Here is a 16,335-nt window from a genome sequence, read left to right on the forward strand (position 1 = left end):
CCCAAGAACACATAATTTTCTCTTTAGTGCTAAACTCATGCCAACTTTGCTTCCATGCCACGATCTTATCATGCCTAGCTAAGAATTCATCTGTAAGCACTAAGAATCTACCTGTAAGCAGCCGTCATTTTCGTTGGTGAAGGTAACTAAGGTGTTTCCTAAGGCTTTACTACATTTTCAAAACATTTTGGGGCCTAATCTTTGAACTCAGACACAGATGACATTTTTCTTCAGTTTGCCCCTTACGGTAGCCCGGCCTATTTGTAGCTGCCAGAAGAAAAAGACCCCTACAAAATTATAATACAAAATAGGGAAATTCACTATTATACTCAATTTAGGAGTCCAAATTATTTATATAAAAAAACCATATATGAAATGGACTTTAGAAACACACCCAAAGCCATTTACAACACAACAAAAAGGCTTTTAACTTCTTTTAAATTACAAAACTGCCATTGATTTCTTAAAACAAACTCAACCCAAAAACCTCATAAAAAGCCCAAAACACTCAATAAGGTATCAAAGTAATTTAATAATCAAAATTAAATGCAATATGGCTAGTTGTCATTTTTTGAGTTTTTTTTGGGTTTGTTTATAAAAATTAAATTGTGTAAGGTTTATTTATAGTTTTAGTGCTAAAAATGGGTACATAACTAAATATCTCTATAAAATATCAGGCAATTTAACTGTAATGACTTGTATTTAAGGAGAAGCCAAGTTATGCGTTGTTTAACATTCTGCCTTTTACATATCAAATTTCAGAACTGATAAGCATAAGCATGGCTCTGCACGGTTTTATTGGGACTCAAATAGAACTCAAGTCACCTGCTGATAAGTTCTACAAAATTTTCAAGGGTCAAGGCCACCTCATCCCAAATGTTTCTTCTGGCCATATCAAAGGCGTTCAGTTGCATGAAGGAGATTGGGAAACGCACGGCTCTGTTAAGATCTGGAATTATCATCTAGGTAATTAAGTAACTATATGGTGAACCCACTTAGAACAAGTTTAATTATTTTCTGTTTCGTTGTCAACTATATCATATGGGTATGAAAAAAACATCATAAGATGAGCTTATATATGTATTTTTGTTAAATGTGATAGGGGACGAAGTTGGGACATTCAAGGAAAAGGTCGAGTACGACGACGAGAACAAGGTGGCAACTCTGACTGGATTGGACGGAGAAATGTTCAAGTATTACAAGAGCTTTAAGGCCATCTTTCAGTTCACTCAGAAGGGTGAGGTTAGCGTTGCCAACCTGACGATTCATTATGAGAAACGGAATGCGGATGTTGAAGCTCCAGATAGATATGTTGGTCTCATGGTTACCCTTGTCAGGGATCTTGATGCTCACTTTGGCAAGGCATAATCGAATATCAAAAGCATACATATATATGTATGTTAATGCGTGCTTTGTCTGGTTAATATTATAAGTAATGCTTTGTTTTATGTAAGTTTTTCTTTGTGGCATGAAGGGATATGTGATATATTGTGATGTATTAGCTATGTGGATTATCACATACATAAAATAAAATGCGTGGTGTGCTCTATATATATATAGACTTAAAAATCAACAATATCCATCTGGTATATGTTGCGCGCTTGGATTCGAAGTAGATTAGCTCCATTATTCAAGTTCACTGATATACTCTAACTAAATTAAGAAATTAAATTTGGTAAGGTTTTGTTTGGGGTCCAGAATTTAAATTTGATAGGTATAGATGGTACATGTATACCTACCATGTGCAAGATCCCGACACGTTTAACTGCCACATCTCATATAGATCAAATCATGTATATGGAAATGTTGAAACTTTCAAGGAAAAGGTGGAAATAGATGAAGCAAACAAGTTGGTGAGTCTTACTGCTTTGGAAGGATCACATGTGTTGGACAACTACAAAAGCTATAAGATCATTCTCCAGGTCACTCCAAAGAGTGAAGGAGGTTTGGTGAAAATTACCCTAGAATATCGAAGACTTAATGAGAACGATCCGCCTCCACATAAGTACATCCGGTTTTTTGGTCAATGTCATTCAAGATATTGATGCACATCTTCTTAAGGAATAATTACAACAACAAGACAACAAGATTTATGCGCGCAACTTTGAAGGATATATGTAATAAAATAAGGGTAAGCTATCCTGGTTGTTTAGTACCGTTTCGGACTTGCAATTTCTATCTTGGAATTTATAGACAAGAATGAATTGAATTGTGTGCAATATATAAGTATATTGATTGTGTGTGAACAAGTTTTCCTGGGTGTATTAACTCATCCAAAAGAATAAATTATGATCAGTATATTGTGCTACTCCTAAAATATTATCCTTTTTTTTTATTGTTGTTCTTGTTTTGCATTAACATAAGTACCTTATTTCTACTTAACCATACAATTTATCACTCAAATTTGCTACGAAGGGCAAAGCTGAATTATTGATGTATCTTCCAATATGGCCAAGCTGAATTATTGATGTATCTTCCAATATGGCCCGCTTGGTTTGCAGTTCTTTTCATCTAGTGCAATTATTTGCTCCACCCATGCTGCTGGCATCGAGAAAGACCACAACTTTTGAGAATTGTTTGACATATTTTGCACACCGCCATAACAAGTTTTGCATGAAAATCTCATGGCAGCCGCGGATCATTACCCCTTGGGGATTTGGCTGGTTGGATAGGAATGCCCCACCAGGTGTTTCTTGAAATTGACTGAACAAAGGATGGGCAGTAGACTCGATCATGACCCGATTCAAGTTCATTAGTGGAGTACTCACTCTGTGTTTTGGTTCATGGAAATGAATTGATGAGAAATCAATTTCTATATGTAGTTTTTCATGGAAAAGGAAATCGAAAATTTATTTCCTATATTTGATATAATGTTGAAAAAATAACTAGAAAATATCATTTTATTTCATTTCCTATGTGTGGTTAGTGTATGAATTGAAAATACATTTTGTTTAGTTTTTCAATTATATCCCTAAATCAAAATTTATATATATATATATATATATATTAAAAAGTGTAATTAATTTTGCCATGGTATTTTTAATTGTTAATTGTGGTAATTGGTCATAAAAAGTTGTAATTAATGCTTGTCTTGGTTTCCCATGAGGACGGAAAATGAAACCCAATATAAATTACTTTTTCAAGCCTGGACTTACCAAACATGGGAAGGTAAATAATTTCTCATTCCCATGCTCCTTTCCCCATGAACCAAATGCAGTAAATACTAAGGTTTCTACTTTCTTAAAGTTCATTTGCTCGAAACTACCAGAAAAACCTAATTGAGAAAACCCTAGCCTCCCTTCTCTCTCTCAAACCTCTTTTGTTGTGTTCCGAGGAGTGGGGAGGAGGAAGCCACTCCTCATTCTCTCTCTCTCTCTCTCTCTCTCTCTCTCTCTCTCTCTCTCTCTCTCTCTCTCTCTTCTCCTTACCTCTCCACTTATTTTCCCCTTCCCCATCTACTGGATTTGGGGTTTTAATTGTGGGAAGGTTACTTGTGTCTAGATCTTCTTGGATTTGTGGTTTCGTTGGTTGCTGTTTTAGTTGTAAGGTGACTGTCTGCAATCTCAGTGATGTTCTCTATGTCCAAGGTGGTCACGACGTCTGTGGTGGTGATGGCTGATAAGTCCATAAATTTACACATTTATGTACTCTTTATACTTAGTTTTTGTAGGAGAATTTGATTGAAAAAGGACTTATCACTTTATTTTCTCAATTTTCAGCTTTCTTGAGCAAGTAATTGGTTTTCAACGGAAATATAACTTTTTGGTGGAGTTTTAGTACAAGACCAATTGGAAATGAAAGCTAAGATCTTGAAGATGATTGTGGAATTTTTCTAGAATTTTTGGAGCAACCAATGAGAGCAGTCTTTGAAGTTAAGTTAGCATAAAGTGCAGTCCCGTCAAAACTGTGCTGCTATGGAAGAATGATTATTTGAAGAATTTTTTTATTTTTTTGTCAAGGCGTGTGATATATGGCTGGAAAGATAAGAGAAAGACCTACAATTTACATATTTATTTCGAATTTTCTTGGAGTATGAATGATTTCAAACGTGCGTGCAAACTAACTAATGTGTTATCCTAGTGAAAGTAGGAAGAGGAGTCAATTACTTACCCATTTTGGATTTATGTTTTAATTAGATTTTTCTTTATTTTTGGGCTGTTGTAAAAGCCCAGTTAGGGTAGGAATAGACGTGTGGTGTTTTATTTAAGCATGAGAAACAACTTATTTAGGAGGAAGCAAAGACTAGGAGAAATTGGAGATGCTGGAAGTGTACCGCAATTGGCTAAGGTTTATTGTTTCTTCCTTATATTTTTGTTTATGTTGAATTCTATGATTATGTGTAACTAATTTTCTTTTGCAAGGGCATGATGTTGCCCTAGTATGATAATCTAGTTTTCTTATTTTACCTATCTATTGATTGCCGTTTGATGTTGGATTCTTAATCATTGTGCTTTGATTATCTTGATGTTTGATCACCATCTAGACTTTTAATTGAGTTAATCAAATGCAAATTAGAGTAAATACCTGAAAAATGGAGATTATAAAGATTAGTCTAAACACAAATTATACTCGCAAGTGCACAAGGTCAATCGTAATATAGTATGGCAATTACGAGGTCATTCCCACGAGGATTGAGTTCAACTATCAATTAGTCTAACCTAATTTACTTCACAAAATACTTTAACTACTCTAAGTATATAAATAAGAAATTAAACACGTAGCATACTCACGTAAACACAAAAGGAATTTTTAAAAGAATGATTTAATTACCAACGAAATTAAAAGAAAAAACAAGTAGGAAGTCACGAAACACAAGAATGAGAAAGCCAAATTGATAGAAGCAATAGGACAATGAATTCACCACTAGTAATCCAATCTAGCCTTTTATTCACCTACCTATTAACTAACCATTTGATTTTGCCACTTAGTTTTCTTTTTTCATGAATTACCTATGGTATTTAGGCTAACTCGTATATTCCCACATACAATTCGCCTATGGTATTTAGGTCAAATATCAACACATAGAAACTCATGAAAATCAATGAAAACCTCGAACAAACATGTAAACCCTAGGAGTATGGTATTTATCCTAGACGAATTACAAATCCTAATCACAAGAAGCAAACCTCAAATTAAGTATGGTATTTACTCTAATTTGCATCCGATTAACTCAATTAAAAGTCTAGATGGTGATCAAGCATCAAGATAATCAACCAAGTTATTAAGCACAATGATTAAGAATCCAACATCAAACGGCAATCAATAGAGAGGTAAAATAAGAAAACTAGATTATCATACTAGGGCTACATTATGCCCTAGCAAAAGAAAATTAGTTAAACATAATCATATAATTCGACATAAGCAAAAACATAAGGAAGAAACAATCAAACTTAGCCAATTGCGGCCGGTGTCTCTAATTTCTCATAGTCTTTGTGTATCTCCTAAAGAGTTGTTTCTCATGCTTAAATAAAACACCACACATCTATTCCTCCCTAGCTGGGCTTTTACAGCAGCCCAAGAATAAAGAAAAACCTAATTAAAACATAAATCCAAAATGGGTAAGTAATTGACTCCTCTTCCTACTGTGACTGGGATAACACATTAGTTACTTTGCACGCACGTTTGGGGTTGTTCCTCCTCCAAGAAAATTCAGGAAAAAATCTTATCTTTCTAGCTATATATTGCACGCCTTGAGGAAAAATCAGGAAAGTCTTCAAATAGTCATTCTTCCATAGCAGCACAGTTTTGACGGGATTGCATCTTATGATGACTTAACTTCAAAGACTGCTCTCATTAGCTGCTCCGAAAATTCTAGAAAAATTCCACAATCATCTTCAAGATCTTAGCTTTCATCTAACTAGTCTCGTACTAAAACTCCATCAAAAAGTCGTATTTCCTTTAAAAACAAATTACTTGCTCTGGAAAGCTGAAAATTGAGAAAATAAAGTAATAAGTCCTTATTAATTCAAATTCTCCTACAAAAACTAAGTATAAAGAGTACATAAATGTGTAAATTTATGGACTTATCACTAAGAAATTGGAGATGCAAGAAGAGTACCGCAATTGGCTAAGGTTTATTGTTTCTTCCTTATGTTTTTGTTTATGTTGAATTCTATGATTATGTGTAATTAATTTTCTTTTGCTAGGGCATGATGTTGCCCTAGTATGATAATCTAGTTTTCTTATTTTACCTATCTATTGATTGCCGTTTGATGTTGGATTCTTAATCATTGTGCTTAATAACTTGGTTGATTATCTTGATGCTTGATCATCATCTAGACTTTTAATTGAGTTAATCAGATGCAAATTAGAGTAAATACCATACTTAATTTGAGGTTTGCTTCTTGTGATTAGGATTTGCAATTCGTCTAGGGTAAACACCATACTCCTAGGGTTTACATGCTTGTTGGAGGTTTTCACTAATTTTAATGAGTTTCTATGTGTTGATATTTGACCTAAATATCATAGGCGAATTGCATGTAGGAATATTCGAGTTAGCCTAAATACCATAGGTAATTTATGAAAAAGGAAAACTAAGTGGCGACATCAAATTGTTAGTTAATAGGTAGGTGAATAAGAGGCTAGATCGGATTACTAGTGGTGAATTCATTGTCTTAGTGCTTTTATCAATTTGAATTTCTCATCCTTGTGTTTCGTGACTTTCTACTTGTTTTGTCTTTTAATTTCGTTGTTAATTAAATCATTCTGTCAAAAACCCCTTTTGTGTTTACGTGAGTTTGTTATGTGTTTAATTTCTTATTTATATAATTATAGTAGTTAAAGTATTTTGTGAAGTAAATTAGGTTAGACTAATTGGAAGTTGAACTCAATCCTCGTGGGAATGACCTCATATTTGCCAGTATAATTTGTGTTTAGACTAATCTTTATAATCTCTATTTTTTCAGGTTGTCTAAAATTCACAACAGTGGCAACAACGATGGTTTTTGGTTTTTGGTTGTTTGTTTGCAGTTTTCTTATTTTGTAATAATCGCATCAACTCCTTGTGAGTTGGGTCTAATTGTTTTCTAATCTCTACTTGTACTTTGTACTTGTGAGAGTTAAAAGTTGTAGTTGTAATGGTAGATTTGAGCGATGTGATTCATGCCTAGTTTGTTCAGGCATTCGGCTTTTATGCTAAAATTTATCTGGCCTTTTGTGGTCTGTATCTAAATTAACCCTATATGGTTACTATGCTTTCATATTTGTATTACCTCTTTGTGGGCATTTGTATTTGCCCTTGTGTGGCTTATAGTCTTTGTGCTTAATTTATGAATACGATTATCATGTTTCTCTCAAAAAAAAGTTCATTAGCTTGAATATTAATTGACTGGTATACTATTATAGATAAATTAATAATAATATTCAATTTACAAAAGGCTTGTAGTTTAAGTGGTTAAGAGTTCCTACGCCTGAGGTCCTATATTCGATTTCCCATGTTCCAATATTGCTTGTATAATAAAATAAAAAACTATTATTGGTAGATATGCCATGTGCAAGATGCATATTCACATGTGTGTCCTTCCTTTTGCCACACTTGATTATCATTTCAAAACGTTGTTATAGTGCTAGCCATATAAAGTTGATGGCAATTAATTCCATCCAGCTGCCTTCGTAGAGATAGAATGTTATAATTGGCATGGGCACTCAATATAAGAAATGGAAGCCAAACCTAGCTAATAGCAGCACACCACCGGTCCACCGGCATATACAGACAGAGAGCATATATAATAATACTTTGCTTAAAGAAAATGGCTTTGAGTAGAGGTGGTAATAATAATAATTACAAGCTGGAGAATGTGGAGGCTGAGGTAGAGATCAAATCCAACGCTGACAAATTGTACAAGGTCTTCAGCAACCAGCACCACGCCTTTCCCAAGGCCTCCTCTGATCATGTACACGATGTTGTAGTTCATGAAGGTGACTGGGAAACTTCTGGTTCCATCAAGCTTTGGACATACACCGCAGGTAATAAGTCCAACCGCGACGTAATGACGCCAACACATATGTTGATTTTACTTTTTAATTCTCAATTTTTCAAATTGTATAACTTTTACTGTGTTTACTCGTTGCAAATGAAATATTTAGTTGGAATGTTTTTTTTTTTCTTTTTGCATATATTCATGGTTTGATATTAGGGGTGGAAACGGTCCAGATTAGATCGGTTTCACTTCAAAATCACGGCTGAACCAATAACAATATAACAATTTAGTTTAATTCAGTTTTAACAAAAATCATGAAGAAAACCGAACTGTCTACTTACTTTCTCTTCTGCGTGGCATCATGTGTGTAGATGGAAATGTTGAGATCTTCAAGGAAAAGGTGGAAATAGATGAAGCAAACAAGTGGGTAAGTTTTACCGCTTTGGAGGGACATGTGCTGGAGCAATACAGAAGCTATAAGATCATTTTTCAGGTCACTCCAAAAAGTGGAGGAGGTCTGGTGAAAATTACTATACATTATGGAAAACTTAATGACAACGTGTTGATGTCAGTCTCCTAATTAATTAAGGAGATTTACTTCCTTGATTAATTAAGGGAATTTTCCTATTTTTATATAGTTGATAAATCATTGTATAATTAGGAGATACTTTCTTAATTCTTTACTGTATCTAATTCCTTGTATAGCACATGTAAACTCTTATATATACCTCCTTATGGAGAAGAATAAAACTCAACCTAATACATTCAAACCATATTCATATTTTAGCATGGTATCAGAGCAATCGATCCTCGGTTGTCTCTAAATTCTCATATCAAATTTTTCTTCAAACACAAACCATAAATCCTCATATCAAATTTCTTCAAACATAAACCCTAAATCCTCATATCAAATTTCTTCACACCCAAACCCTAAATCAAATTCCTTATATTTACAGCTTCAAATACAAATCTTCATACTTGAGTCCTCATATCCTCTTATCACAAAACCCTAAACACAAATTCTTTTTTTTGTTCTCTTATTTTTAAATCCTTCCGCTGCTATGAATATCGTATCATCTTTCCAAACCGTTGCCTTCACTTCCCCATCCTCCAAAATTGCCACAACAGGTTCCCACGATTATGTTTTGCATAGTTCTTCAAAGAAACACATCTGGGTCATTGACACTGGAGCCACTAATCACATGACCTTTGATCCTGGACAACTTACCTCTCATACCCCGTCTTCTCAATCAGTGGTGTTTAATGCCAATGGTACCCCTTCCCCAGTAATTGGGGAGGGTTCCCTTTCTCTCTCTGACTCCCTTACTTTGGATTCTGTGTTGATAGTTCCATCCTTACATCATAATCTTTTGTCTGTTGCCCAAATTACTATCGCATTGTAACCTTTTGGCCTACTCATTGTGTTTTTCAGAGGCCAAGTCCTCTGACAGTGAAGCCAGCCTCAGTCAAGCTTACAAAATTGGGGGTACGAGTTTTGAGATGCAAACTTCCGAAGTATGGTTATGGCATCGACGTCTTGGACATGCATCGTTTGGATATTTACAAAAGCTATTTCCTTCCTTATTTTCCTAGTTAGATATCTCCAGTTTTACGTGACAGGACCCGACCCAATTTTCGCTTTGAAATTCGAGCCAAGTCCTGTGCGTGTCCAACACCTGGCGAATGTCGGGCACAAAAGACCTTCTTACCCTTCTCGTTTCAAAATTCTTTTAAAATTTTTCTTAGACTTCTGCCGAAAATTCGGCAGAGTCTCCCCTGTATTTTGACCAACCCAAATTTTTCCACCTGTCCAACAATCAATAAATCTACACCAACTGCCAGAATAGAATAACTAAGTATTCACCAGCTCCAGTTTTCCACTAAAACTAGATATCAGAGCATTTTCTATAGTTTATCGGGTTTCAAGGGCTTTTCTACAAAACTCTACCTTACTTGGTGGCGCGGAAGCTATGAATGGCCCGGTGGTGGATCCTGCGTACTTCTACGGCCTGGGGGCGAAAAACAAGTTGAAAATGTGAGTGGACCAAACATAAGATTTTGAAAACAGTTTATAATCATAATAACCCCCATAGTAAAAATAACTTGATAAGTAAAGCTAAAGTTTACCTGGGTTTAATATAAAGTATTCCTCTAAAGATATCTATATATAACAGTATGCATGTAGATTCGTAAAGCTGAATAATTATATGAAGAGATAAAACATGCACGTATTCTGAGAAAACTGATATAAGATGATTGAAGTCAATAGCTGCATAAAAGTGCTCAAATTACTTTAAAACTACCACCTAAGTGTACCCCTGAAAATCCGTCAATTCCCCTGGCAGGTCTCGGGCGACACGCAGTCTACCCGAGCCTGCAAACTGGCGAAATCAGGGGACTATGATCAGCCTGATCCGCCGGCAGGTCTCGATGACACCAAGTCAACTCGAGCCGCTCTGGCAAGATACAGGGGACCGTAGTCAGCCTGATCCGCAATCCTGGCAGGTCTCGGGGACACAGAGTCAGCCGAGCCGCAATCCTGGCAGGTCTCGGGACACCAAGTCTGCCGAGCCGCAAATCCTGGCACTCACGGTCCGAGCGTCCCCGTAACTCGTGAGGCAAAGTCAAGTGCACTGACTAACTAAATCGGACTGGATGTCCGTAGACATCGGTCCAACTCTGGGTAATCACCAAAAATAAATGGGTACAAGGTGGTCTAATTAGAAAATCTGATAACCCTCTGAAATCTGATAAATTAATTGTAATCTCTATGCTGCTGCTATTTCGTTATGTAAAGCTCATGGTCTGCTGCTAATATAACCTCAATAATATATATAACTCAAAATGTTTAACAGTATAAAACATGCTCTAAGACATGCAAGAATACTTATTCAAGATCAAATAATGAAATTTTCTTATAAAAACTTATTTATAAAAATTCGTTTATATAAAATCAATATAAAATCATTTACGTAAACTCATCTATGTAATCATTTATATAACTTATTTATATAAAATCCTTTATGAAAGAAAGTCCACTCACAGTTGGTCCGAGCTAGCTGGACCTTTCGAAGGTCCCTCCTGTAGGTCAACTGGACCTCTGGTGCCTGATTATCCATGAATAATAAATTAATAAACTGCTGAATAAAAAGAATTTAAATTAAACACCCTGCCCCCGGCTCCTAGAAATACGTGCACTCATTTCAAGTTACTCATATGCCCACATTAGCCTTTCAGACACTTAGATCAGTTTTGGAAGACCCGATGCTTAACTAAGCGATAAACCACCAGACCGGCCGATCCGGGACCCCGTGGGTCCACGGTCTCCGATGGCCAATCTGGGCTTCTCTAAAGGTTCCTCATAGAGAAGGAACCATGTTCCGCGAATTCGGTCCGAAACGGACGGTCGGATTAGCCGAAATCGCGTTATCGCTTAAAATCCAAACCCTAGCCCCAGGGTTCGCGATTTCGGAGTATCCGGGACTCCGATTCGCAATCCGTCGAATCCTACACGATCCTGGAATCATGTAGACCGACATATCCAAAATTCAGTGCGATCCAACTATTAGACGACACTGCACCCCAGGATCGCGCGATATGGAAAATCTTTTCGGGGCTCAAACGGACTCCGAATCGAGATCCGCGAAATCCTACACGCTCGTGACGTCACGAGGATCTCAAAACTTCCCAGAGCTACTCCACCACCCTCGTCCACGCGCCGCCTCAAGCGCGGGCATATTTGGGTGTCCTAAGCGATTTCGAGTGGACGAAAAATCTCGGAACCAAGACTCCAAACTCCTATCCTAGGTAAAACACCCCATTTGGAGTCACTTTTGTTCTTGGATATACCCCAAAAAGTGACCAAAAACAGTAGATCACGGCGGCTGAAGTTTCGGCCAAATTTCAAGTCGAAAATTGATCGTTTTAGAGCAGAAATCGATCGAAACTCATACATCCATCAGCTAGAACATGAAAAATAGCTGAGAAACCATACCTTACTCGATCGATTTGGTGGAGAATTGAAGGAGAAAAACGAGCTGGAAGTTTGAACTGAAAATCTGGCAACAATGGCGTTTTCCGGCGAGGTCCAGCCACGACAAGGGCAGCGGCTGGTCAAGAAATGACAGCGGTCGAGTGGTGGTTCTTTTGGCACCCGTCTCGGAGATCGGCTCCAAGTGTGGTGGCCGGTGCGACGTCGGGAAGGCGCGGGGCTCGTGGGCTGGGGCGAAATCGGGAGGAGAGAGGGAGAGGAGAGAGAAATGAGGTGAGAGAAGGGGAGGAAGGGATAAAAATCTGAATTTTTGACCAAATTATCATTTTGCCCTTCGCGGTATTTTGATAGTATTTTCTTCGTTACAACTCCGATTCGGGTATACTCCGTGTCTACGGAATCGTTTCGCCGTGCTCTACGCAATGGCGCAAACGAAATTTCCAAATTCTTTCTAGATCAAAAAGTCAATTTTTCCCCTATTAAAATATGCGAGGGCAAACTTGTCTTTTTGCTAGAAGATATTATTCCTACTTTTTAGATATTTTGTTTTGGGTTATTACATTACGTGTGACATCTGTGAACTAGCCAAGAGCCATCGTGTTCCTTTTCCCTTAAGTTCACATAAAAGTTTGGTTCCCTTTTCTCTTGTTCATTCTGATGTTTGGGGCTCGGCTAAAATTACCACTCCTGGGGGAGCTAGATGGTTTGTCACGTTTATCGATAATTGCACACGTATTACCTAGGTGTCTCTTCTCCAAACAAAAAGGGACGTCAGTTCCAAATTTCAACAATCTATCAAATGGTAGAGGCACAATTTCATACCAGAATTCAGGTTTTTCAGTCTGACAATGGTTGAGAATTTCTCAACCATGATCTTGATCAGTTCTTACAAGATTATGACATCATACACCAACGTTCATGCCTTTACACTCCCCAACAGAATAGTGTGGCTGAACGAAAGAATAGACACTTATTGGAAGTGGTTTGTGCCTATCTCTTTGGTGCCAATATTCCTCGGTCTTTTTGGGGAGAAGCCATCCTCTCTGCAGCATACCTTATCAATCGGATTCCTTCTAGTATCCTCAATTTCCAAACCCCCTTCAAATACTCTACCACCATCTCCAAATACCTCATACCAAAAACTTGGAACCCCGGATCTTTGGCTGTGTGGTCTTCGTCCACTTACATGTTCACCAACACAGCAAATTGGATCCCCAGGCTAAAAAATGTGTTTTCATCGGCTATGCACCTCATCAGAAAGGGTACCGATGTTATCATCCTCCGAGTCAGAAAGTCTATACTTCTATGGATGTTATGTTCCGGGAATCTGACATATATTTTTCAGCTGTCCAGGAGGAGGATCAAAATGCCAAGACTTCTCACATTTCAGAATTTTTTCCTTCAAATTTTTCCCATATTGAAAACAACCGGTCGCAGGATTTGAGCAACCAGTCTCCTGAGACTCTACCTGAAAATGCCTGGTCGCCAGAGACTCTGCCTGAAAAGACCAGTTGCAGATTGAAAGCGACCGGTCGCCACCTACAAATCTGAATATGCTTCTTCAAAATGACCGGTCGCCAGAGGACTGCAACCGGTCGTCTCCCGGCTATCAAACTCAGGAGGAGAAAATTGAGGAGTTTTTGCCCGCTCAGGAGTATTCTTCAGCTCCAGTACCGCACCAATCACATGTTGAGGACGTCATTCAGGTAACAGTTTTTCCTGAAACTGATAACATTTAATGAAATAGCCCATGATGATTTAATTTCAGAAGCCACAGAGCCTGCATATTAGATTCCATAACTGAAGAATCGTGGAAAACCTCCAGTTCACTATGAAGCAGACTTTAATACAAAGGGGAAATATCCCATCAACAATTATGTATCCATCAACAGATTATCAGAGTCATGGGTACAATTTGTGAAGCAGTTGGCCAACATACCTGTTCCCAACAGTGTAACTGAAGCACTAGAAGATTCAAAATGGAAAGAAGCCATGAATGAAGAAATGCGAGCTCTCCAGAAGAATGGCACATGGGAACTTGTGCCATTACCTCATGGAAAGAAGACAGTGGGATGAATGTGGATTTATACTGTGAAACTCAAAGCAGATGGATCCATTGAAAGATATAAAGCTAGATTAGTGGCGAAGGGGTACACACAAAGATATGGGATAAACTACCAAGAGACATTTGCTCCAGTAGCCAAAATTAAAACTATCAAAGTCCTTCTGTCTCTAGTAGCAAATCTTGATTGGCTATTACATCAGTTTGATGTCAAAACTGCTTTCTTACATGGAGACTTGGAAGAAGAAGTATATATGGACTTGCCACCAGGATGTAACTTAGCTCGTGACAAGGAGAATCAAGTTTGCAAGCTTAGCAAGTCATTGTATGGGTTAAAACAATCCCCTAGGGCATGGTTTGGCAGATTCACTAAATCCATGAAGAATTTTGGATATATACAGAGTAATGCATATCACACTTTGTTCTTGAAGCGTGATGGAAGAAGACTTACTGCATCAATTGTTTATGTGGATGGCATAGTTGTAACGGGAAACGACATAGGAGAGCAACTGAAACTGCAGAAGTATTTGTCCCAGGAATTTGAGATGAAAGATTTAGGTGATCTGAAGTACTTTTTAGGAATTGAAGTAGCCAGGTCCACAACTGTTATATTTCTGTCTCAAAGGAAGTATGTATTAGATCTGCTCACTGAAACAGGAATGCTTGGATGCAAACCTGTTGATACACCCATCGAGATGAATCACAAGTTATGTGAAGACATGGATCAAGAACCAGCCAATAAGGAACAGTACCAACGCCTTGTTGGAAGGTTGATATATTTAGCTCACACAAGAGCAGATATTACATATGCTGTGAGTCTGGTTAGTCAATTTATGCATTCACCCAGTGTGTCCCATAGGAATGCAGTTGATTGGATCTTAAGGTACTTAAAGTCAACACCTGGGAAAGGGTTAACGTTCTCCAAAAATAGAGATCTCGAAGTTGTTGGATATACAGATGCTGATTGGGCTGGCTCCGTTACTGACAGACGTTCTACTTCAGGTTACTTCAATTTTGTGGGAGGTAACCTAGTCACTTGGCGGAGTAAGAAGCAAAATGTAGTTTCTCGATCTAGTGCTGAAGCAGAGTATCGAGGAATGACTCAAGAAGTTTGTGAATTACTATGGAGAATAAGACTATTGACAGAATTGGGGTTCAAGACAGAAAAGTGAATGGAGTTACATTGTGATAACAAGTCAGCCATCGATATTGCCCATAATCCAGTTCAACATGATCGAACTAACACATGTTGAGGTGGATAGACAATTTATCAAAGAAAAACTTGAGAAGAAGATCATCCGCCTACCATTCGTAAAATCAGAAGATCAGTTGGCTGATATCTTAACCAAAGCTGTTTGTGGAAGAGTATTTTATGACTCACTTACCAAGTTGGGCATTGATGACATATATGCACCAACTTGAGGAGAAGTGTTGACGTGAGTCTCCTAATTAATCAAGGAGATTTACTTCCTTGATTAATTAAGGGATTTACTTTCCTATTTTTATATAGTTGATAAATCATTGTATAATTAGGAGATACTTTCCTAATTCTTTACTGTATCTAATTTCTTGTATAGCACATGTAAACTCTTAAATATACCTCCTTATGGAAAAGAATAAAACTCAACTTAATACATTCAAACCATATTCATATTTTAGCACAAGGATCCACCTCCACATAAGTATCTTTGCTTTGCGATCAATGTTGTTCATGATATGGATGCCCATCTTCTTAAAGAATAAACTTACCAACCAAGATTAATATATATTTTATATATAAAGAAGAATAAAAAAGTCTATTAATTAGAAACTATGAATGATATTATTATATTGAGAGCTAGCTAGCTAGGCTTGTTCTTCATCGTTTCCGTGTGTATCTTGAATTTTATGGGCAAGCATTAATTGGATTATTGGATGTATTCGTGTTATCTTGCTGGACTAACCTCCCTAGACACTAATTAATTCTTACTTTAATGCTTGAATTGGAGCAGAATTAAATCCTAGTTTAAAAACCTGTGTGGCTTTTAGTACCAATATTCATATGGATACCCAAAGCCGCTTGGCTAGTGTATTAGGGGTTCCTCGGGTTGACTCTCATGCAACGTACCTTGGCCTCCCAATGATGTTAGGCAGAAATAAAACCTTTTGTTTTCGATACCTAAAGGAAAGGGTCTGGAAAAAAGTACAAGGTTGGCGTGAACAGACTTTGAGCATTGCAGGAAAAGAGGTATTGTTGAAGGTAGTTGCCCAATCTATTCCCTTATATGTTATGAGCTGTTTCCTTTTGCCTCAGGGGTTATGCCATGAGATAGAACAAATGATGGCACGTTTTTGGTGGGGTCAACAAGGGGAAAATAGGAAAA

At 37.3% G+C, this 16,335-nt stretch overlaps 2 protein-coding genes across 2 annotated transcripts; both read left to right on the forward strand.

Annotated features, from left to right (window-relative positions):
* Positions 1-758: 758 nt before the first annotated feature.
* LOC117615564 (MLP-like protein 328) lies at positions 759-1,368 on the forward strand. Its single transcript, XM_034344664.1, has 2 exons — positions 759-966; positions 1,103-1,368. Exons 1-2 carry the CDS (start codon positions 780-782, stop codon positions 1,366-1,368), a joined length of 453 nt encoding a protein of 150 aa, XP_034200555.1. The 5' UTR covers positions 759-779.
* A 6,380-nt stretch (positions 1,369-7,748) lies between these two features.
* On the forward strand, positions 7,749-15,907 carry LOC117617666 (MLP-like protein 329). Its single transcript, XM_034347143.1, has 3 exons — positions 7,749-7,965; positions 8,291-8,478; positions 15,638-15,907. The coding sequence occupies exons 1-3, from the start codon at positions 7,749-7,751 to the stop codon at positions 15,713-15,715; spliced, it is 483 nt and encodes a 160-aa protein (XP_034203034.1). The 3' UTR covers positions 15,716-15,907.
* The last annotated feature ends 428 nt before the right edge of the window (positions 15,908-16,335 follow it).

The sequence above is a fragment of the Prunus dulcis genome, chromosome 1 (assembly GCF_902201215.1).
Source record: "Prunus dulcis chromosome 1, ALMONDv2, whole genome shotgun sequence".
NCBI classification, from domain to species: Eukaryota; Viridiplantae; Streptophyta; class Magnoliopsida; order Rosales; family Rosaceae; genus Prunus; species Prunus dulcis.